Source organism: Simochromis diagramma, unplaced genomic scaffold, assembly GCF_900408965.1.
Source record: "Simochromis diagramma unplaced genomic scaffold, fSimDia1.1 OVJJ01000321.1, whole genome shotgun sequence".
NCBI classification, from domain to species: Eukaryota; Metazoa; Chordata; class Actinopteri; order Cichliformes; family Cichlidae; genus Simochromis; species Simochromis diagramma.
The window spans coordinates 13134126-13155903 of NW_024386772.1; the positions used below are offsets into that span (position 1 = coordinate 13134126).

The 21778-nt window shown below is 44.6% G+C and overlaps 1 protein-coding gene across 3 annotated transcripts; it reads left to right on the forward strand.

Annotated features, from left to right (window-relative positions):
- The first annotated feature begins 1838 nt into the window (after positions 1 to 1838).
- pdgfab (platelet-derived growth factor alpha polypeptide b) lies at positions 1839 to 19142 on the forward strand. 3 transcript variants are annotated; one of them, XR_005698611.1, is made up of 7 exons: positions 1839 to 2553; positions 3580 to 3676; positions 7338 to 7481; positions 8692 to 8879; positions 16647 to 16773; positions 17346 to 17474; positions 18196 to 19142. XR_005698611.1 is itself a non-coding variant. In XM_040050069.1 (6 exons), the coding sequence occupies exons 1-6, from the start codon at positions 2494 to 2496 to the stop codon at positions 18207 to 18209; spliced, it is 633 nt and encodes a 210-aa protein (XP_039906003.1). In that variant the 5' UTR covers positions 1849 to 2493; the 3' UTR covers positions 18210 to 19142. The 3 variants fall into 3 exon arrangements, 1 of the variants encoding a protein (XP_039906003.1); XR_005698610.1 differs by having other exon boundaries at positions 1844 to 2553; positions 8689 to 8879; XM_040050069.1 differs by lacking the exon at positions 17346 to 17474 and having other exon boundaries at positions 1849 to 2553; positions 8689 to 8879.
- The last annotated feature ends 2636 nt before the right edge of the window (positions 19143 to 21778 follow it).

Here is a 21778-nt window from a genome sequence, read left to right on the forward strand (position 1 = left end):
ATGTATGAGTCACATGAGTCATTAAAGTCAAAAATATGAGTGAGAGTATCTATCGGTGCTGGGAGGCTGGCGTGTGATGTAATCATGACCACACAGGAGTCAGGATGAACCCGGCTGTCACCGGCTGGTCTTAGTCACGTTGCCATTGAATCATAAAGTTTAATTCTCTTGTGGCACCACCAGATGAGAAATGAATGATTAATGCAGTTTGAGCGAGATGTCACGTAAACTGCTTTAGCAGAGGGACTTTTCTTTTAAAAATATTTGATTCGTTTAATAGCACCCGTGCCATCTTAACACGAGCTTCATAGGCCTATTAAAATTGTTTCATTAATTACTCCACCATCTGCTGCGGCGCTTTCTCTGTGCAACGTTTCCAGCCACCGTGCCCTCTGGCTCGCCTCGCGCTGTATTGATCCAGTTAAATGGACAAGGTGGTCGGCAGACATGGTCGGCTGACCTATGCCTCCCCGCTGATTGTCACCTCTGGGTGATAATGTGTGTGCAAGCAGTCTGTCTGCGTCTCTGCTCCTGCAGGTATGTCTCCTTTATCAGGCCCTTGGGGCTTTTCTCCCAGACCTCCCAGCAAAGCAAAATGAAGCCCAGCACTGGTGCACTGGTTCCAGCTTCTTCTCAACAAGTTAGGACCAGCCTATTGTGAGCCTTTGCTTTAAGTAGAAGCTTCCTGTGTCCTCAAATCTTACAAATACAGAAAAAAAAAAAAACTACATGGAAATTGGTTGCGCTGGCTCACAGAACAGCGGATGTGGTGTGCACATCTAAACACAAAATCCAGAAGGCTCTTCCAAAAGGTTTATGGTGTCAGTGATGATGTGCTATATTTAGCATATATTTAGCAGCTGGAGTGGATGGATGATTTTTTACCCATATATTCAAATACAAACAAATAATTACAATTAAAGTCCAAACCTAAATAAATTAAGTAAGCATCAACTCACATTACTAATGCAACCACCATCTTAGTATTTTGATTTCTTTAAATTTAACATTACAGTGATCCAAGTGAGGAAATATCCCTTTATGCTGCATGGTAATCAGTTATAAGGTTAAGCTGTCTTCTTAACGTCTTTGTTCCTAGTCTGGAGGTAAGGAGGAAAAGGGCCAACCAGGCCAAAAGGGTGGAGTTATATATGGCAGACTCCTGGGCGTGTCCAACAGATTGACAGGTGAAAGGATATGATGCATGTTGTATAGTGGAGCTGGAAAGGTTGTGATTTTAACACACACACACGCCCAGCGTTATATAATCAGATTATCATCTGCTATCACCATTAGGAATTTGCTGTCTTTTGATAAAATTGCTGAACATTGAATATTTGTTTTTCCTGCCTTAAACTCAAATTCAGAGTGAGGCGGGCTGAGTCACCACCATCACTGCCGTAATGATCATAATCATTTTTGCCCCCCCCCCCCCCAGTTTTGTCTAAATTAAATTACGCCCTGAAAATCACAAACATCCTGAGGGATATATGATAAATTCAATTTATAACTTCCCCTGATCATTTGTTTTCATGCTTATTCCGTCAGATGATTTAATGAGAACAGTATCTCTTCAGTTTCTCCATCCTGCATACCCCTTTTCTAATCACTGATAATCAATATCGATTACATCCTGAATCTCTGAATGGGCTCTCTGCTGAAGGGCGCGCGCGCGCACACACACACACACACACACACACACACACACACACACACACACACACACACACACGGACTGAGGGGGTGGGGATGTGCTCTTGAGTCTTAAGTCATCTAAGCAGCCAACCAGCTTCCCTTCACTGAATAAATGCACGATCACCAAAGGAAGGGGGGAGGCGCAACGGGCACGGAGCTGCTCTCTATATCCAGAGCCTCAGAGTCGCTCTGACACCATTCACTCCAGAGTCCCACGCAGCCAAGGAACTCCGCAGACTGCTGCAAGACAGGCTCTGGATAGCACAGCACGGACAACGTTCCCCAGTGTGATTTTCTCCTCGTTTGGATTATAAATATTTGATGTAGGACTATTAAATACTAAAAAAAAAAGTCAGCAAATTAGTCGTGCTATTGAATCCTATGTGACATTTTCTTGAAAGTAGCCGGGTTTATTGCATTTTTCCCCAAATATATATATATTAAACTGGGTTCAAGTTTGAAGCCTGTAGTTTCTTTTAAGAAAGTGAAGGGCAATGTGCGTCCTGCTTGTCTCTTGGGATTGTCTCACTTGCGTTTGAGGAGCTATGTCGAGTCGCAGCAGCAGAGTGTGTTCGGGAGGACGCGATCCACTGTGAATAACAAGAATCAACTTCCAGCCTCTCACAGCTTCAAGCAAGTGCAGCGCGGTGTCTTGACTGAGCACGCTGAGCTGCCTGACACTCCGGGTTTCTCTCCCAGAGGGGATGGTTGTGGATCCTCTGGGGCCAGGAGCGACTCTGGGGCTCCTACACGTTCGCACTTTTTCTGAGATTCGAGTAAATTCTAAATTAAAGGGAAATGAGAGCCACACTTTCCTACATCCTGCTGTGGACGACGTACCTGCTGGCCACTGCTGAGGTAAAGTTACTAGTTAACTTGGTGGAGGCACGGTGGGGTCAGATAGACGGTGTCTTTGGCCCCCGTGTCATACTTGGTGGTGTGGGGTTTTTATTCTTGTGAGGGTGCAAAGTTCCCAAAGAGCCTTTGCACCCTCTCACAAGAGCCACACATTCAGCAGCACAGCTTTAATGTCCAGATAAAGAAAACCACAAAAGTAAGAGCTCTGAGATTTGATTTAAGCCATTTGAGGCTCGGATACACACAGATGGGTTTATGTAAGACAGTTTTTATTTTAATTTTTTTATTTTAACTCACTTTTAACCGATATAAACGATGTATTCAAAAAAACATGGTGGTGTAGGCTCTGATTTTAAACATTAGTGTGAATGTTCTTTCATTTTTTTCTCGACAACAGCGTATCAGTGACTGTGCGCTTTTGAACAAACATCACGTCTGCACTTGGATTCATATCTCAGTTATTTTTGGCTTATGTGCCAAATCTGTTCGTAGCTTGAGTCAACTGGGCAAACGTTTTGGTTGGGCTGAGCGCGATCATGGGAACCGCTCCGGCTGATATTTTTAGCCCCTGCTCCTGTGCGGGTCGCACGGTTTGCTCTGCTTGAGGTGCCTGCAGGTCCGCAACAAGTGCAGAGTGCGGAGAGGATATTGTTTATGATAGTACAAGCAACTCTTATCGCAAGACGGCTATTTTTTTTTAAAAATGCTGATAGGTAAAGGTAATCCTTCTTTTTTTTTTTTTTAACGCACATTTTAAAGTTTAATGATAAAAGTGTTTATTCTGCAGTTATCTGGGTTCCAAATGAACGAGAACTACCTAAACTGCAGAATTCTTAAGAGACCGCTTTTTTTCCTCCGTGGATGAGGTGATGTGTGGCAATGAGACAAATCTGCTTGCTTGTTGGCACACTGTTGTAAAGCTGTCCATCACACATTTCTAACCTTCATTTGTCGTTTGATTTCTTTGCCCCGACCGTTCTCCTCCTCCTCCTCCTCCTCCACCCTCGACCCGCGCCCACCCCAAAGGAAGTGGAGTTTCCCCAAGAGCTGATAGACCGACTGTCCCACAGCGAAATCCACAGCATCAGCGACCTCCAGCGGCTACTGGATATCGACTGGAGAGGTAAATTCTGCTTCTTGATGCTTTGAATCATACATATGAATTACGTTAAGAATCCTGACGCACTGAAGGTTATTCAGATGTAATATTACATCATGAATAGCCTTTTATTAGCATCTGATATATATTTTTCTTTGTAAATCAACACATGGATTTATTAAAGATGTTTTTTTTTTTTTGTTTTTTTTTTTTTTATATATCAGCGCTTAGTTTCTATGGGCTATTACTGTGGAGCCTGTAGCCGAATGGCTATGGCGATGTTTAAGAAAGAACTTAAGTCCAGAAGCCACTGACAGTATGCTGGTATCAACACTTAATCAATTCCAGATTTAATGAATTACGTAAACAAACAGGTATATGAAATGTGTTGGCACATTTTTGCCAGCTCCATTCAGGCGGGAAACCAGTGCACACCAGAAATGAATCTTCAAAAACATAACCATGTGCTGGAAATTGCTGAGGGATCTGTGCACCAGTGGGGGTCTGCCAAGCACGATAAAACTGCAACAGGTGCATTTACTGTGCACGTGTGACAAAGGTTGAATGTTCACTGGCAGGCATGTCTTTTTTTTTTTTTTTTTTTTTTTTCCTGGTGCTGCCACGTAAGCTGAGACCAGGTCATCTTGGACCCTCTGAGATTAACTTACCGGGTGAAACTGTCTCACCCATAGAGATTAGTTGATGGACACAGACAATTACAAAATTTGCTTTAACAGTCCCAAATGATGTAAGCTGCCTCACCAGTCATAGCTCATTAGCAACCCTTAACCATATACTCAGCAGAGCAGCGCTGGGACCGGACGTTCGCTCAAGTATTCTTCTGTGTGAGCATGCATTTGCCTTATTGATGAACATGTTAATTTGGACTAATAGCTCCCACATCATTAGTTTGTTATCAGTTCACAATCAAACCAGCCTGTACTGCACAACAGTGATCACTCCTCTTTATGCCGAGCCCAGAAAAGATTCCCTGAGTGCCTCTAGCATGAGGAGAGGTGTTTATAATTGAATTAAAATGTCTTTCTTAAAACGGAGTAATGTTTTTCAGGGTAACAGTAGTAGGCTGATCATTGTTACGAGGACATAAATCTGTCCAAAGGCCCACTTGGCTGCCCTGGTCAGCCCATTAAAAGACTTTTGACGCCAGCCAGAGGGATATTTTCAGAGCTTTTGTTGCAATATATAGCAAATGTTGCAGCACATTAAACAGCGAGGGAGAAAGAGAAGCATCTGAAAGGGTATGCAACACATTGCACCTGGAATATTTCAACAAAAAACTGTATTGTAATGATCAAGAGTTAAAATAAATCTGCCTGTCAGGATGAATGTTTCATTTAGTGTTGCTTTGCTCATCTCGGCCTGCATTTGCTTTCGGGAGGATGGTGTCTTTAGCTCTGACTGACAGATGAGATGACCCTGTTGGAGCCTGCAGATGGCCGTCTGGCCCCTGAGGTGCTCCTCTCCTCTCTGCTCCTCTCTTCCCTCCTGAGGTGGCCCCCTGCCTGCCTGCTCTTATCTCTTTCACTGAAGAACTTTGACAGAAAAGGGAACCTGACTCTTAGCATGGGGCAGAGGTGGAGGAGGGAACAGGAATCCGGAGGTTGTATTCCCACTTTCTGTAGAAAGACTGCAGTAGTTGTGCAACCCGCTTTGTTTCTGAAAAGCTGACAGTTTACGCCCTGTACACCAGGACTACCCGCAAATCTGCAAAAACAACGTTTGTGTACTTTCTACCTGCTCTTGCACCCACAGAGGGGACATGCTGCCCTTGTGACCTAAACGAATGCTTTGTCAACTCAACCATGTAGATGCTCTCAAATAACAAATCAAGGAAGAACGGCACAGAGAGAGAATTATGGGGGTCACTTATTGCGATGAGTCAATAGAACGCTAGCTATTTAAATAAGCAGAGGGACAAAGAAGGAGAGGAGGAGGGGTAAAAGGAGGGAGTAATTTGCCTTCAAGGCATGAGATAGTCTCCTGCATGGTTTCTTTTCTCTTGTCTCAGTTTGACAACATTCTGGGGGTGCTGTTGCTTCTTAGTCACCTGGAATCAGCAGTGGAGCAAACCCCTCACCCCCCTGGTGCTGACTCCTTTCTTATTCTGCCCGTCCTTATTTTTCCCTTCTTACCAACATTTTCTGTCTTTTTCCATTAAACATAAAGGATTACCCAGTGATGCTGAAAATAAGGAGCGGGGGGACTTAGAGTCTGTCACATCTCCCTTTTCCACATCAGATTTTGAAAATCTGGGTGGGCTACAGTGTCACATTCTTCTTCACTCCTGAAATGAGGACAGGGGTAAACTGAGCACAGCCTGAGTGACCTTGTATAAAGATTGTTAGTTAGACGTCCAGTCAGAGGTAGGTAGGTGTTGTGCACTCACTCCCTGTCTGACTGAGCGCACGACAAGTTCCTTTGACTACTCACTAAAGAGACTACACTGAGACTGAAAGTTGACAAATGTGGAAAAAGACAGCATCAAGAAGCAAATAAACAACCAATCCTGAAGGGGGACTTTGTATAGATAGAGGAAATCCCTTTAGATGACTCTGGTCAGATCACAAAGCGGCTCAGGGGGTGGAATGTGTTTGCCTGTGGGTAAGCTTTGTTGTGCCGGTGTACATTGGGTTTTAGGCTGCCATGCTGAATAATAAGAGGAGTTTGTGTAACTGTCGCTATGTGTTTCTGTTAAGTGTACATGCATAGGAGTGTGTTAGCCAGGTGAAGCATTTGTGCTGTGCCTACAGACAGGTAGGACCCACCCACTTAGCAAACACTCTCAGACTCGGCTCTCTTAGAAAGGGCAGTATCCTGCAGGGAAGTGTTATCATTTTATTGCTGCTCTGGTACTTTTCTGCAGTGCACCTTATATCCTGGGTGGGGACCAAAACAAGCAAGCTTTATCAGATGACCATGAATGTGGGAAAAAAAAAAAAAAACTGGCTACATTGACCTGAGGTTAGAGAACTTTGAGGAGCTAGCATAACAAAACATGTACTTTTCCAAGCCACTAAATGATTGAAAAAGCAAACATTTTCAGGCAAATGAGAGACACCAAACCGCTAATTAGGGCAGGAATAATGGTGGCTGAGTACCACCTGTCAAATGACCACTTTAGTCCCTCCCCGCGTGTGTCTGTGAAAGCTGGTTGTTTTTGAGGGAGCGTGCTGACTCACCTGCGTCTAGCTACTTCATGCGTGTGTGGAAAGTTCCTGCCAAATGAGTGAGTGAGGCTGACACACAGAGCTTTACAATTATGCAGAGCTGTGTGTAAAAATGGGCCTCCTGCCTGCACCCTGTGTCCTCTGGACTGTTTACCTCAGTTTGTGACCTCACCAGCAGTCACTCTGCCCTCCTGCCCACCGGCATGTTGGAGGGAACTATAGGCCCTGAGAAACCAGTCAGAAGTTACCATCTTATTATGGTTGTGTGACTAACCAACGCACAATTTGTTGTGGATCGGGTATATAAAAACATCAACGGCCGATCGCATGCCGGCTTTTCCTGAGGTCTACCAAGCCACCCATCGCAGCCATTCAGCATTGTTAAAGCTGCAACTCATAGCTGGTTTATTGGCTGAATAAGCTTTGTGTGTGTTTGTGTTTTGCCTTTTTTCTCTCTTTGTGACATTATTAACATGGCGGCCTTCTGTTTTGTTGAGGTACGGGAAACAATGTTATTGAGGAGCCCAAGCACCACATGCACCACAAGCAACCAAACCACCACAAGAACTCCTCTCATCATTATGGTTACTACGGTGACCTGAAGAGCTCCCAGCTGCACAGCCGACGCAAGAGGAGCATTGGTAAGGCCGACAGAGTACAACGTGCTCAACTCAGAGGTTGCATCATGATTACTTTTTACACCATATAGCCTGCATCACACTTTGGCACATAAGATTACAGTGTAAAGACGCCCTAAAAATAACCCGCGTCTTAAATATCACCCCCGACACGAGTTCCCAGGAGATGAAACTGATCACTTTACACTAATTTCAAACAAAGCTAATGGTTAGTGGCTTTTATGTTGCCTTTTTGTGGATAAAAGGGAACCCTAATGAAGATGTCTACCCGGTATTTACTGCAATCAAGGAATCATGAGAAACGAGACTGGTGCGCGAGGTTGACGAGGCCGTCTGACACGAAGCCTTGTAATTGGCCGGAGGCTCACAGATCTAAGGCACACGCGTCAGGAGAGAAATATATCCTTGAGCGTGGAAATTCCAGGCATTCAGGGCTCAAGTTGCAGCTCGTCTGGGCTCTCAGTCAGATTTCTTCATAAAACGCCACGCGGTACGATATCTGATAGAGGCGTGTAGAACACCGTGTAATGTGTGATGCGTGTGCATTAAGACTCTATACCCTAAGTGGCACAGCATTTAAAGCCACACAGGATAATGTGGTTGGTTGTATTTCATATATATCATAAGTGTAATGTACTGTTTACCATTGTGGCAGCTGTCTCCACATGATGCACATATCATCTTTACGACATAATGGCATCTTACTGTACACACTCTATCAAGTCTTTAGGTTTAAGTGCCTCTCGGAGCATTAAATCTGCTATGAATACTTAAAGTCTTCATTACAGCCAGCTGGGGTCAAAGGCCATTATTAGATTTCCCACCGGTGCACGTGAGGTTTCTGGCCTTGTCACGCTGCATCAACTCCACCGGGTTCTCTGAACAAAAGACTACTATTTTAATGTCTCATCGAGTCCTAAGCTTCTTAGCTGATATGAGATCAGCTTTGTTTTTTGTTTTTTTTTGGATAGCTTGTCTTCTTAACAGCCTTAAATGGGGTTGGGTGTGATCTTAGCCTAGACAAACAGCTCCCACATCAAATGACTCATCAAATAACGAGCAGCGAAAGAATGCATGAAGCAGCTGTGAGCGAACAGGACAGATTACAACAGTACATCGAGATGGAAAAGATGATAACAAATGCCGGCGCAGACCAAAGTCATTAACTCGACTTTCCCTCTCTCCCCCCTCTCGTTCGTCTCTGTTACAGTAGAGGAGGCAGTTCCAGCAGTCTGCAAGACACGGACGGTGATCTACGAGATCCCCAGGAGCCAGGTGGATCCCACGTCTGCCAACTTCCTGATATGGCCGCCTTGTGTGGAGGTGAAGCGCTGCACGGGCTGCTGCAACACCAGCAACATGCGCTGTCACCCTTCCCGCAAACACCACCGCACCGTTAAGGTAAGACGCACGCCTACAGCATAGGTTGTTTGCATAAATCCATGACTGCATCATATTAAACCCAGTCACCCGCTCAGTGCAAACACACTTGCTTCCACATCCATTCACCACTTTTCCTCTCTGCAGGTAAGTAAAACAGGGAGGCAAAATTGGGCTAATATGTTTTTCTGGATACTTGTTCCACACTTTACTCCCTATTTTCTTTGCAACCCTCCTCCTCACGGTTCCAGAATTGGCCACCTAACCTAACCTAACCTGCTGCTTCCATTCCTTCCCTCTATCCTTCATTTTTTTTTTTTTTTTATTGATCACCACCCTCTCTTCTCATGTTTGGTGAGAGGCCCTGGGTTGGCTGTGACAGGACGGTGGGAGGAAGGAAGAAGAGGAGATGGGGCTGTTGGCACTTGGAACCATGACATCTGTTGAAGGAATGACCCAAGAGGGATGCTCCTGGCAGATGTAAGACAGGCTAAGAGACAGAGATGGAGTCTTGTATCTAGAAAGTATCTGTCTCTCACTATTGCACAAGTACACCTTTCTGTCTTCTCTGTTTGGACCTTTCGGGAAGCAGTAAGCCCAGAGAAGACAGGGTGACAAAGAGGATGAGAGAAGGGGTTGCACTGTTCTCAGAGACTCTTTGGCAATGGTTGCTTGAAAACATGTCCTGTTCAGGATCAGAGGAGACACTCAGCGGCCGGAGCGGGAGATGTATTTTTGACGTATTTACACTTCAGCCTGTTAGCCTGAGCATAGCTCTGTTTGGAGGTATGGGAGTTATGTGGTCTGTTCTGTAAGTAAGAGACAACCAGGGAATAAACAGGGTAGCCTGGAACAGTCTGACTGCACACTCATCTTCGCGCTCTATTGTTTCTTCTCCGATTCTGATCTTGCCCAGCTGCCCTTGCTGGTACATTGCTTTGTCTCCTGGTCCTTTTGCAGGACTTTAAAGATGCCGTGTTGATAGACCAGCAGAGGAATAGGGAATAAAACAAATATCAATCTTGGGCTTGCCCCTTCTTTCCCCTTTGGCACCCTGGCACAGGCCATGGAGATTTCAGTATTAATAGGAGGATCTCCTCGTGTACTTATGGTGCAGGGAGGGTGAGGCAACTCTGGCAAGACGGTCACTGTAGGGCAGAAGCCATTGCACCCAGGGCACAGAGTTTATGGTAAGACCTGCTGACTCATAGCGTGGAAAGAGAGTGGAGCTCTGATGTACAGCACAGCTCTGTCTGTCTGCATGCAAGCTCATCTGTCTCTCCGTCTGCCAGACCTCAATGGGAGCACTGTCTGTGATCACAGCGATGAGGGATGGAGAGAGACTGACAACAGCATGGAGGACACTATAAGGCTTGATTCAGCTATTCCTGGAATGCAGTGATCCATGCAACTTTGTCAACCCCCCCACCCCCACTCCGCCCCACCCCATCTTGACACAAAGGGCAAAATGAGCCCACTGACTTGAGGGACCTTCAGGCATGGTGGAACGGGTTTCAAGGGGGTCAGTTTTTCCATGTGGTTCCAGCCTCTGGTGCGGGAGGGCAGCTGAGAAGCGTCGTATCCCTGTAAAGGTCATCTGTCAGGGCTCCGGTCAGGAGACATTCATCGCATTGTGTGTGAGAAACATTGTCTCATGCCAAGTTGTTTTTTTTTTTCCTTCTTTTTTTCCCCTGTGTGTCCTCGGTCTGAATAGGGGTTCAATTTGTGTGTCTGCCTTCATTTATTAGAAAACTAAAAATGTTGTTCGTCTACCCTTGGCCTGGCTTGTTTTTTTTTTTTTTTTTTTTTTTTTTTTTCCTCCAAAGCAAGGATGGGAAAAGAACACATTTGCGGTGTTTCTTTCCATCTCATGACACTTTGCATTTGTCCAAATGCACCTTTATTTATTTTTTCCCCCTTCTCTCTTTCTTTCCCTTATTCCTTTTTCATGCTGTGGACCCAAAAGAAGCAAGCGGGTCTGTGCAGGCCCCGTTCTGTAGAAGGCTGCCCTGCCCTGTCCTGTGATGGGGTAATAAAAAAAAGAAAAGAGCCAACTAACCTGAGGGGGGAAACAGGGCCATATTCTAAATTCATCTTTTCTTTTCTCTTGGTTTTGCCCCTTCACTCACTCTTTTGCATTTTGCACTTTACTCCTTCATTGAGATAAGTCAGCCTCTGGGACCTTGTACGTGTCAATTTCGTTTACACACTTGTTTTGTGTTGTCTGCATGCCTTGGCATGGAAGAGAACACAGTAAAAGTGAGAGGTGTAAAGATAAGCGACGTGGCAGGCTTTTAGAGATGGTTCAGTGTCCGTAAAAGAGATCAAGTGAGGAAGGTGGAAAGAGAAACAGAAAGAGAAACAAAGAGAGGTAAACAGTTTCTAATGAGCTAATGTTATTATGTTTTCATGTATTTACATCCCAGCATTCCTTTACCTATTCCTGCACCCCGCCTCCTTTTGCACTTTCAGTGACACCATAATCACTCTCTTTATCCCGGCATCTTGGCTCTCGCATTTCTTTTCTAGTCAGAGTTCTCATTTGTCTTTTCTTTGTGGTGTTTTATCAGCAGAAGGCTGCCAAGAAACCTCTTGGCCAGCATGCTGCTGATTTTGTGCCACAGAGTTCTTAAACTTGTTATAATCTTGACATGGCATGGATAGCTCAAAATATAAACATGCCCAAATTTATTTATCGCTGGCACAAAACACTTCCAAGTTTCTATTTTTGTCTTCATCTCCTCTCTCCTGTATTCCCTCAGTTGATCCTCTTTGTGTTTGTCTGTCTCTGCTGGCTGACGGCTGCAGCTGTGTCCGGTATTTCTGATGGTTTTCTCAGCGCTTTTGGCTCCGAGTGTCTGCAGACGCACTCACTCATAAAACAGGTGATTTTGAAGCAGGCGGGATTCGACAGGAAAAGGGATACAAATTGCGTGGAAAGACGTGCGCTTTTAAATTCTTTTGCGCGTCTGTGTTTGTGTGTACATACATGCAGAAATACGACTGCAAACAGGCTGTGGCGGAGGCAAAGAACAGAGCTGTCATTCAACCTGTCACTCATCAGCTCTTAAGGCTTTTGCAGTATAAACATTGACCACTATATGCCTTTTTAAAAAAACAAAGGAAAACCTTTTCTTAAAGCAAGCAAATCAGAAGTTGTAGATTTTTAATGCATGCACAGGAGGAAATTGTGAGTTGTGAAACTGAAAAATTGGGGCTGTATATACATGTCCTGGCACATTTTTAAATCCCACTATAGAAAATAGGGCCTTAGTCTAATAAACTGTTCATTCAGTTCAGTTCATCTCAGTCTTGGTTTGGTTCAGTAGCTTGAGGCTTTCAATCACCTTTGATGTACAGGTATTTTGCAGAGGTTGTCGAGGGTCATCAGCACATCTGTGTAAACCCAAGGTGTGTGTGTGTGTGTGTGTGTGTGTGTGTGTGTGTGTGTGTGTGAATAGAGTGAGCACTCCATGCTAAGCGATGTAAGCTCACCAACTGCAGAGTAGGGACAAGACCGTTTGTGCAAAGAGGAAGACAGGCTGCAGAGTAATGAAGTGTTGATGGCTACTGGATCAAAGTGGAGGCTGACAGAGGCCAGGCGGATAAAGCCACAGTGCTGAGTGTGGGGGTCCACACATCTCGCTGCGCCGGCCCCGACCCCGACCTTTACGCACAAACACACAACATACGTACTGACAGTTACCTCAGCAACAGTAGGTCACATCCGGGTGTTTGGTTTTGGGGGGTAAAGCAGTAGCTCTAGCCCCGCAGTTGTGTGGGACCCTGACTTACGGGGTGTTTCATAAATAAAAGGCGTCGTGACTGTGATACAGTGAGAATGATTTATGATCATTTGAAGGGTAGGGGTGCAGATGGAGAACGAGGGGCCTCCTGGTTTTGAAGTCTTCTGCAGCTGTGAATTATTTTCCCTTTGATTCACTTAGCTCTGCTAGACAAAGGAAGGGTGAGAGAGTTTTTGTGCGCACAAGCGTGTTTGTGGTGTACATGGCGGGGGTTGCGGGGCAGGTCGTGACAGACCAATGGGAGTGTCCTCACGAAGCTCCAAGATGGAAAGTTTGGCCTCTGCTGCACCGGCTGGAATGCATCAGTCCGAACAGGAAAAACCATATTTTAATCACATTTTACTTCATTTCTGTATTTTTCTTCAATCCTCCCCTGCTTTGCTCTTCCCTACAGACTTCATCCTCCCCCTCCACATCTCCTCTCAATACAGAACTGCCCCCCCACCTTCCCTTTTCAGTCTTGGAGTCTGATTGTCTGTTCAGTCAAATAGTTGTTCACTCCCTCCTTGCTCTTTCTGTCTCTTTCCTGAATCCGAGCCATCCCCACTCTCTAATTTGACCCCTCTGCCATTTACTTTATCTCATTTGCTCTCTCTCATTAAAACCTCGTTTTCTCCTCTCAGTAATGTCTCTAACTCTGTTCTGTTGTTCACTTAAAAAACAAAACAAAAAAAACCCCCGAACAACCCCCCAAAAACAAAGATTATACACATCTTCAGATTCTTTGATATTGCATGATAGTTGTGCAGGAGAGGTACGTGATGCAGTCTGGGGAAGATAGATGTGCACATCTGGAGATGTATGTGTGTGGCTACATGACAGTGGTGTACCCTGAAGTGTTGCAGACCTGCGAGAGATGTGATAAATGTCCTCCTTGCTTCCTCTCTTCTTCACACAGCCTGTGATAACCTCTTTCACCCATTATCCAAAGTTTGTGTCTGTGTGAGCAGCAGCAGATTATCTTGGCAGTCTTTGTCTAAAGTTCAGTTTTCATACTTGTCTTCTGGCTTTTTTTTTTTCCTTTCTTTTTGATCTCAGGACAAAGACAGACACAAAGTTGTAAGTACAAGAAGCCTCACAGTTGTGGCACCCCCAGCAAAGGTTCCTTTTTGTCAGGCCGCTCTTGCCTAATTTCCGTCTTGACAGATGACTTGCCACCCAATCCTGCCTCTTTCCACCCTCCATTCTCCAAGAGCACGCATACATTTTTATTTATTTTTGCTCAGTTCTGTCGCTGTTCCAGTTCATGATGGCCTGCGGTGCACATCTACATCCTCGCTGTGTTTTCCTTGGAAGGCTGGAGTAAAACTTTCCTCTCCATCATGCTCTCATCAGTGCCGTGCACTCAGGGAATTCCCAATTAACTCGACTGGGACGACTGCATTCACAAGTAAGGCTGCGGAGACACTGGGGACAAAGCCACGGGGGTGCACTTCCCAGAGCCCCCAGCCTCACCCCAACCCTCTGCATCGGATATCATTCCACAGCGACTCAGGGGACTTTTTCTCAGGGCCCCGGCTTTCCAGGGAGTTTAGAGGAGCTTGATTTATACAAAGAGAGTGTGGGGCCCCTTGTCATAGCATGGGGGTCTCTTTCTGATGTATGTTTTATTTGGAAAGTGATTGATTCTGTGCCAGATAGGAAGCCGGTGATCTTTGTATGAAGGTTAAGAAGTGCTTAAAAAATATGACAGAAGTAAATATGAAAGCCAAGTGGAAAAAATAGTTAAGAAAAAAAAAGGGAACAATGGTTCCTTCCACGACAGCATTAACGGTTCCCCATAACATAGGAAACAGGAAGCGAGGCAGAAATTGAAAGAGAAAGCGTCAACTTACTGGTCAGAGCACATGCACTTTGAGGAAAACTGTTGCACAGAAACTTGCTTAGATTTAAAAAATTAATTTTTTTTTTTTTTTTTTTTTGGGGTGTGTGTGTATCTGTGTGTGTGTGTGTGTACCAACTCCTGCAGGGAGTGCTTTTAACCCTGCTGTGCGAGGGGCAAGGAGACCAGCTTACTGCTGGGCCTCTCATCATGGGGGCCCATTGCTTTATCCTTCAGTCAATAGCTGTTTGTTTAGGTGTGTGTGTGTGGGTGTGTGTGTTACTAGGATCAGCAGTAAATGTCAGATGTGGCAGTTTCTTTATTTTTGCTTCCTACAGACTTCTTCTGAAGTATTCCGACATTCCCCGTAGCTCCCTGTTTTTCAGTTAGATAATCTGATTAAATATTAGCAAGTTTTCTGGGAAACGGCGATGCTGCTTCACTTTTGGTAGATAACAATAAGCCTTGATAACTTCTCTAGCTGTCTGTCCCGTCGGTGTTAGTGTAGTAAACTTTGTTTCTCAGTGGGTAACCCAGGATCTAAGCGTTAATAGGTAACGCATGAATGTCATCTCATGCGAGTCATGATCACAGCGAGCCGTCCGTCTCACTGCCTTAAATGACCCCCTCTGCTTCCACACACACACGAAAGTGATGGTTCACTTTTTTTTTTTTTTTTTTTTTTTTTTTTTTTGTTCTTCTCTTCTCTCGGCCTTTCACCTGCTCTCCTTCTCGGGTTCTGATGATAGAAAATACACCACCGCCACTAGCCCAGATGCCATTGTCCGTTGTTTGCTCACTGCATACCTCCTGTGCTCGCTCGCCCTCCTTTCACTCCCTTTCTTTACTCGTAAGAAACTGTTGCACAGGAGTGACCGGTGAAGCTCCGCGTCTTTCACTTCTTTCTGCCTCGGTTTTAGCCTCACCTGATGACCATAGACTCCGAGCCACAGTTGTAGCACCAACATGAAGCTGGCCTCTCTGTGTGAATGTCAGCATTATACTTTCTTTTATCATACAGGGACTTGTATGTTTATTAGTTTGCATGACTAACTTGACACCGACAGGCAGCCTTGGCAGTACGCCACCGTGGGTAAGAAAAGCCACTCGCTGGTTTTGCGCCTTGTCTGCGTGCAAATGATCCCTGTGTGGACTGAAAAACTGTGTTGTTCATATCGCTTGAGAGCGCTGGGAGATTTTGCCCAATATCCCTTCTCGTGCAGCAACTAAGATGGTTGAAGCTGAGGATATTGTTTCCATGTGGCCCCCGGGCCCCTCGGCGGTGGATGGGGAGGTTTCTGTGCCCTTGGCACTCAGATCAGAGAATGAAAAAGCATGCAGCCACCTCCCCTGAGTTACACAATAAGATCATCGTAATCTAAACACAACCCTTTCCGTTCAGCTTTCATTTAAGCTTTAATCAATACAGCGTCTTCATGAACTGCCGACAGGCGGCTGTTTTTGTTGCTGGCAGTCGGGTGAGAAATAGAGGTCTAAGGCTTAAAGTAAGTGGGCGTTACCTGCTTTGGAATTCCTGCATTGCTTCTTGTGTTTGCTTGATGGGAAGGTTTGCTTTTTCTGCTTAGATTACACCTAGTATTTCTTTAATGCATGCTAAGCAACACTTTCCCTAACCCACAAAGAAATGCCTCCAAACGTGTTATGACAAGGTGAATGACTTTAGGCGTGTGTGTGTCTGTCTGGATGTGGATGCTCCTAGCTTCTTCTCTTCTACCAGAGTAAACTCTTTCCTGCGCTTGAGGGCCTACAATGCTCACGCCCCCTCCCACCACCACCCTCCATCCCTTTCCTCCTTGTTTGAGCTTGCTTGGACAAGGTCATACACTCCACTCTTTTAAACACCTGATCAAGAGTCTATAAGAGCACACGACTAGTGGAACTCAATGAATCATCCTCAGGGGAATGCTGCTGTCACACTTCAAACACAGCAAGACAATGTTTTTTTTTTCTTTCTTTTTTTTCTTTCTTTTATTTTTTTTTCTGTGAATCGATTTATGGATGGGTCATCAGTCACAGAGCTACGCCTCTTGATATTAGCGGATGGGCAATGAGTGTGTGCATTCTCCGAGGCACACAGAAGAGTAATGATGTTGCTGAAGCAGGGTCTGTAGCTAACCTTTTCCCTCTTCCTCTCTTCAGGTAGCCAAGGTGGAGTATGTGAGGAGGAGACCCAAGTTGAAAGAAGTCTTTGTGCGGTTAGAAGACCACCTGGAGTGTGTATGCACATCACATCATCACGCGGTAGAGCCCTCGGATCCAGAAGCAGGTAAATGAAGCTTTGCTTCTTTGCAAAAAAGCACTTAGAAGCTGAGTTTGATTGCAGAAACCGACCCTTCTTCCTGATCGTGCATTCTACTTTCCCGTCTTCCTCATATCGGTCTGATGGTCTTCTCTCTGTTTGTCTCCATGGCTTTGCACTGGATGACCTTTTTTTTTTTTTTTTTTTTTTTTTTTTTTTTTTTCTCCCCTCTGTGATTGCCCCAAACGAACCCAAGAAGCGGCTCACTATTGCAAAACTGTAAAGCTTGTGTGCTCGTGCCTTGTAAGATGAGGATGTGTGCGTGTATGTGTACTTGTGTGTTAATGGAGGGTGTCCAAAGGGCTGCTTGGCATGACAGCAGGTAAACCGCCGGTGCCTTGATCTGAGGCCTCTTTTCTCCTTGGGAGCAGATAAGCGCTGTAATGTGTGCTGATAAGGCATCTCAAGAATTTATAGTGTTAAATCTTTGCACTCTCTGCTTCTGTCCCCGGGCTGTTGTGGCTCTCTGTATTATAAACCCCTGCTTCTCGCTTGTAACCCTCCTTCCTATCCACCCTCCCTGACTTTTGTGTTTTCAGGCCACCGTAGGGCCAAAGGTAAAAAAAGGAAACCTAAAAAGCTAAGACGCACCAAGGGATTATTGGTGACTTAAAACAAAAAGTTGCACTCATTACCCAAAGTCCACTGGAGAGCTCTGAAGCGAACAGGTAGGACTTAAGAACTGCAGCCTTTAATCACCTTTCGGCAGTGCACTGGCCCAATCAGGTGCAAAGAAAGGGCCCTGCCAATCACCCAATAACATCACAGCCAATCAGTGTGAAAAGAGGAGGAACTAAGGAGTGTCATCCTCCGTGCTGTCCTCAATGCTGCATGTTGAGCTTGTGGCCTGCTGAGCATGCACACTGCTTTTATCTGCTGTGTTTTGTGCTTGCATGATCTCATTTCATTGTACAGTAAAGCAACTGTTTGTTTTGCTTCACTTTCTAGAAATCACTCCTGAGTTTTCTTTTACTGTCTTTCACCCTATCATATCATCACCCTCTAAAAAAAATAAGAGACCAGTATTTGTGATTTTCCTCATTCTGTCCTTTACTTCAGACACACACACACACACACACACGCGCACACAAGCAAAAACACCAAACATAAACAAAATAACACACACGCTGTATTTTGACTGGACATGATGTCTGGTCTGAGCGCTGTCTTTGAAATATGGAGAAAGGTAATTCAGAACACTGCAGATCTTGTTTGAGCTGTGTTTGAAATGCATGAACAAACTGGTTAAATTGGGCTCTAAATCCAGTAATCTAGTTGGATATCTTTTTCCTGATTTTAAAAAATCAAACATAAAAACAAACATGTATTGTTTTTGTAAACCTGTGATTCTAATCTCACCCTTCCTCTCTCTCTCTCTCTCTCCCACAGTGGATGTGAGGTGAGACCAATCAGAACAAGGGACTTCAGCGTGGGAGGTGCCTAAATAGAGGAGGCCTCCAAAAATGACACCTGCTCTGTCCTCTTCCCCGCTGCCGTGCAACCTTCGTCTCAAAAAAACAAAACAAAATAAACCCCAAACTTTTCTGTAAAGATGTCAGACTGAAAAAGAGACAGCAGATAAAAACAACTGAGATACCAAAGGTGCTTTTGAAAAAGAAAACAGCCGGTGACTTTCTCTGCGGTAAGCCACTTACCTAAATGGTTGATTAAGAAGAAAAGAGAGGATGCTGCGGATCTCGGGCAGGCCAGGAAAAAGGCCAAAGGGAGACGATGAAAGGGATCGATCGGTGATGGACATTTTGACTGGGCGACAGTTGAACAGCTGTTGAACAGTTGGACCACACCTCGATGAAAATCAAGTGCTCCGATTTAACACAAGTACTCTGACCTGCTTAAATGAGTCTTGCATTCACAGGAAAAAAGACAGAGGGATATAGGGAAAAAAATGATGGAATGAAAGAGACTCTTTATGGAGCATCAAACACTTTGAGTTGACAGATGTTTGCTCCGAGACCTCTGGTTGTGACTTTGCCCACCTGCTATGTACAGTTCAATTTGAAAAGAAAGTAGTCGTTCTTCTTGCAAGCTATTTATGTGTGGATGTTTGCTTTCCATTATGAAAGAAAAAAAACAAACGAAAGATGTTTCATCATGTTTTTGCAATAGGTCTGGTTCTTTGTAACCATCAGTATCACAATCTCAGTGTAATTTTGTTTTCTTGTCAGCCATGTTTCTTATTATATTACAGTATATCTGATTGATGTCCAGTCTTGTATATGGTTTGGATACATGTGTGTGAGGAGGAGTTTTTGAGAGTCAGTACAGGAAGATGCTTTATTTTTGTTATGAAATATATTATGCATACTTATATCCAAGCGGGAATTATGTTTTCTTTTTGTTGTTCTTGAATGTCTATATTTAATCCATCTGGGCGGGGCGGGGGGTGCAAAAAATGAGGTCAGGGGTGAAAGTAGGCACGCGCGCGTGTGTGTGTGTGTGTGTGTGTGTGTGTGTGTGTGTGTGTGTCACAGCTGTGAACAGGATAAAAGATGGGGATAAAACAGCCCAGGTGTGTGTGCGTACGCGCTGTGGCATATGCTAAGGCAGTGACACGCCCTGCCCTATCCTTTAGGCAATATTTACCACAAACATGCATTCAGCAAATCAGTGTGTCTGCCAATCACATGAGTGCACAAAAAGTACACTAGCATGTCTAAACTAGAGCATATTCATAGGCTGTATATGTGTGTGCTTATGCACAATTTCTCTGCTACGAGAGGCTATTCCTTTTTTTTTTTTTTTTTTTTTTTTTTTTTTTTTTTTTTCTCTTACCCATTTCAGTCCAGCGCTGATAAGGAAGATACGCGCCCGGTCTGCTACATAAGCACACATGTTGTGCCTTTGAAGAGCAAAGTCCATCTTAAAGACTGAATGAGCGTGCAAAGCAAATCGACAAGTGGATGAATGGGCTCCTTGTTTGGTCAGGCTTTACTCCTCTGTTGACAAGAGAACAGATCTCAGATTACTCTACTCCTGTGAAGGGACTCACACTTTATGCAGCTCTCCTCCGTCAGGACAAATGATCTGAGGTGGCTTGAAAACAGCGCGGTGCTAGCCTGAACTCGTGCCCCAAAGGAACAAACAATTACTTCCTTACCAGTTCCTATGATAGTGATGAATGTGCGACAAGGCCTGGGGCTTATGCGAAAACGTTCCTTTTTCAGCCTGTGTCGAAATACGGAAATATGACTGAGATTCTTCTAGCAGACAAAGGCATGAGAGTGAGTCACAGTGCAATGAAAAGCAAATCAAGTGAGAAGAGCTTGACTGAAACATGGCAGAAACAGCTAGTGCTGAACTGTGGGCTACATATCACACACACACACACACAGCGCACCTGTTGACTGGTGCCATATTTTGTAAGGCTGATGTTTCACCGGTATTCTCAATCACAGTTGCATCAATATAAGATAGTGTTCTCAGTGAATCAGGGACCATGCATAGAGCAATTTGATTGCAGTCCACCACAATGCTGTTATGCTATTGCAAAGCCTTTTATTACTTTCCTTTTGAGCTTTCATTGGATAAACATAGCAATAATCATAATTTATATATTTATGTTATTAACAATAAATATATTTCTGCTCATGAAATTCTTCACTGGATGTCCTGTTAATTGCACCTTGTGTCTCAAGGATGAGTTTTTAGGATAAATGTAGACTGTGTAAAGACAAACAAATGGACATGAAGGGGAAGGAAAGTGAAGCATGCACTTGCTTGCTATGTGAAGGCAGTAAAAATATGTACAGATTATGCAAGATCAGAAGAGAGAAGTGTTCTTATGTTGGTACTGCCGTAGTTGGCATAACATAAGCTTGATGTGAAGGTGGTGTTGTTACAGGAAATGTGAGCTTTTACCGGCTTGCAGGCCGAGCAGGAGCCGGGCTTTATTCCAGGATCCACCGGTAGCAGACGGTAGGTTCTGGGGGGCTTTATTACTTTTCCCCTGAGCAGCTCACCCTAATCCCCGGGCTAAGGGACATGAAAGCCCTTCTGCTTTGCACTTCCCAGCCATATACCCTGCTTATTACCTCAGGAGGGGAATGAGATAAAGAAAGGCACAACATGAAAGAGACACAGGATCAGAGAGACAGCAGCTCGGCTACCCCGTAGAATAGGGGATAAAGTCAATAAAGCAAAGATAAAAGGAGGAGCAGAGGTTTGATTGATTTTATTGTTTTTAACCTGACATGCACAGCTTTATTCACAAAAATGAGGGGAGGGCCCAAGTAAGGATTTAGAATAGCGTGTGCAGTGTAGTCGCCTTGCAAGGCAAAGAAAACAATATGTCATGCTGAGAAAAGGAGGAGGAGTGGGAAAACCCTGAGGAGTAAGAGTGCAATGGGACGGGGTGGAAAAAAAAGGATGAAAAGAGGGGTTTAGGTGGGCTCAGGATGGGGGTAATCGGCACCACAGCCTGAACAGGCAGACGAGGCGACACTTAAGGGGACATGCTTTTATAAGTAATACCAGAGGGACATATGGGGGTAGATAAGGTGAGCAGAGGGCTGATGAATGAGCTTTATGTCTGTGAGTGTGTGAAAGTGTTTGAGAGAGCGAGCCTGGCAAAATGAGTGTGATTGTGTATGTACTAAAACAATGCAAAGGAGGTGTCTCAGTGTGAAACATGCTGCACTGGAATTTCAGCCCTCGTAGAGAGCAAAGTGTCGTTCGACTACACAGGGTCAGAGTTTAGGATTCAGGGCTCATATGAGGATGCTGTTATTGATGAATTTTGAAGCTTTCACGGCTTTCCCTTTTTTGTTTTTACTGTAAATAAATTCCACCTTTCACAGGGACCATTTTTGGTAAAGTTTTTGCTACCCTGGATTCAACGCATCCTCAACTAAATCTAATAGACACAACCTCCTCCTCCAGGAATTAGCTTTTGCTTTATTCCTTAACAGATTACAGATTGTTTAACTTTTGCTTCATTACTCTCTTCCCTCCT